This window comes from Sesamum indicum, linkage group LG5 (genome assembly GCF_026168435.1).
Source record: "Sesamum indicum cultivar Baizhima isolate 11 linkage group LG5, ASM2616843v1, whole genome shotgun sequence".
NCBI lineage: Eukaryota > Viridiplantae > Streptophyta > Magnoliopsida > Lamiales > Pedaliaceae > Sesamum > Sesamum indicum.
The window spans coordinates 1171464-1173418 of NC_142661.1; the positions used below are offsets into that span (position 1 = coordinate 1171464).

Below are 1955 nucleotides of genomic sequence, written 5' to 3' on the forward strand. Positions count from 1 at the left end.
GTTACGAGCGCTTTCGATCCAGCTCTACCCTATCCCAAAGGAAAGTTGCAAGAAAACATTAATTGATGATGAAGTTATCCCAGTTTTGATAAGTTGAGAATTTTTTGTTTTCTTGTAGGTTGTGTTGTCACACAATAAGCTACAAATGTTAGGTTTACATTGCATCAAAGGGAGTCGACTACTTAAATAATCTTTTGTCTGTAATAACCATAACCCCCCCAAAAGAAATTTCAAATATTCTGTTTAGGGTTTTGACATGCGGGCCATGGAGTTGCATGTGCCCGCATGTGCTGTGTCTTTCTCCCATTGGCCCACCAAAAACACCCCCCCCCCCTCCCCCACACCCCCTTCTTTCAGCAAATAAATGGGCTTTATTCACTTTCTTCTCCTTCTCATTCCTCTCTTCCTCTATGTCTCATCTGTTTCTTGGTTCCTGTTTGGAAAGTAATTAATTCATTTTTGCAGTTTTTCTGCAATTTCTTTGTCTCAAGATTACATTCTTGCAACCTCGGATTTCTGCTCTTGATCATCAGTTCGATGAAAGAAAGGTATGTGCAGTTAGTTTTCTTGATTTCATGCTACTTAGAATGTAAGAAATAGATGAATATTTGATTTCTTTTCCTGTTTTTTTTTTGAAGAATTACAATTCATTGATTAATTTTATTGAAACCTTTTTATTATTTTAACTGATTTCATCTTCCTTTCGGGAAATTACATATGCAGAATGCCGAATTCATCAGCATTGATGAAACAAGAATTCCTGAAGAAATGGATAAAGGGTCTGCAAATATACAGCAGCTTCAAGAAGGAAATGACGATTTTCGAAAGAAAAAAGGCCATCAAATTGTCAGCAGATGTGGCCATTGCTTCGACCAGAAACGCCTCGACTCACTGGAGCCGGGCCCTGATGTCCGATGTTTCCACAGACGACGCCAACCACGCTGCCAAAATCGTCGTCGCACAAATATCAGGCCGAAAGGTAGAGAAGTACAGCAGCAGCAAAGGGTTGATGATGACATGCAGCAACAAGATTCTGAGAAGAAGCCGTGTGGCGAGTCGTTGTCGGAGAACTAGGGGTGTAGGTACAAGTGTTAAAGCGCGTTCCATTGCAAGGAAGGTGGTGAAGAACAGAACCCGAGTGCTTAAAAGTCTTGTACCTGGTGGGCAAGAAATGGATGGGGTTTGTCTGATTAAGGAAACCCTAGACTACATAGCTTCTCTCCGAGTTCAGGTTGATGTAATGAGACATCTTGCTGCTGCTGCTGAGCGTTTGGACCCTCCACAAAGGTCGATTTTGTAATTATTAATTTTCAATATATAATTATTTATTTCAGCTTTTCCTTTTCTTGTCTTTTTTTTTTTTCTGGTTTATAATTAGATCATGAAGAAGAGCATTATGTAACTCTATATGTACAGATGAAAGAGTAATCGATCGTGTTAGTAATTATATATATACTATTATAGAATTAATCAAAGTCGTGTTTTAATTGGATGACACTTTTAGACATAATGAAAATTAATGTGAATTTTGTGGAGATGCATGCTAATGAAAATTTGTTTGCACGAAGTATATGATTATTCTTTGAAATTTTGTCTTAGTTTTATAGTAAGTGTGCATGTCATGGAATTTAACTAATTTCCATATCGTTCCCCCCCCCCCCCCTTTAGATGAATTCTCAAAGGAAAAATTAATTACAATTTTAATCCTGTAAGTATATGTGCGGAGTGACGGTTTCAGTTTTGTAAGAATTCATTATCACTATTTTATTCTTAACGTGCGAAATTCTAAAAATTACAGAACAAACAGTCAAAATAAATTCATTTCACAACTAAAATTGCCGCATCCATTACTTACAATACTAAATTTGCAATTTTTCCTTTTTCAAATGTGCGTATATGGATTTCTGGACGGACAATGTAATTTCAATGTTTTGTTTTCTTATTAATCTTTCGTC

General features: G+C 36.8%; 1 protein-coding gene across 1 annotated transcript; it reads left to right on the forward strand.

Moving 5' to 3' along the window:
• Positions 1 to 385: 385 nt before the first annotated feature.
• On the forward strand, positions 386 to 1475 carry LOC105162875 (transcription factor IBH1-like 1). The gene is made up of 2 exons (XM_011081035.3): positions 386 to 548; positions 724 to 1475. Exons 1-2 carry the CDS (start codon positions 538 to 540, stop codon positions 1298 to 1300), a joined length of 588 nt encoding a protein of 195 aa, XP_011079337.1. The 5' UTR covers positions 386 to 537; the 3' UTR covers positions 1301 to 1475.
• Positions 1476 to 1955: the final 480 nt, after the last annotated feature.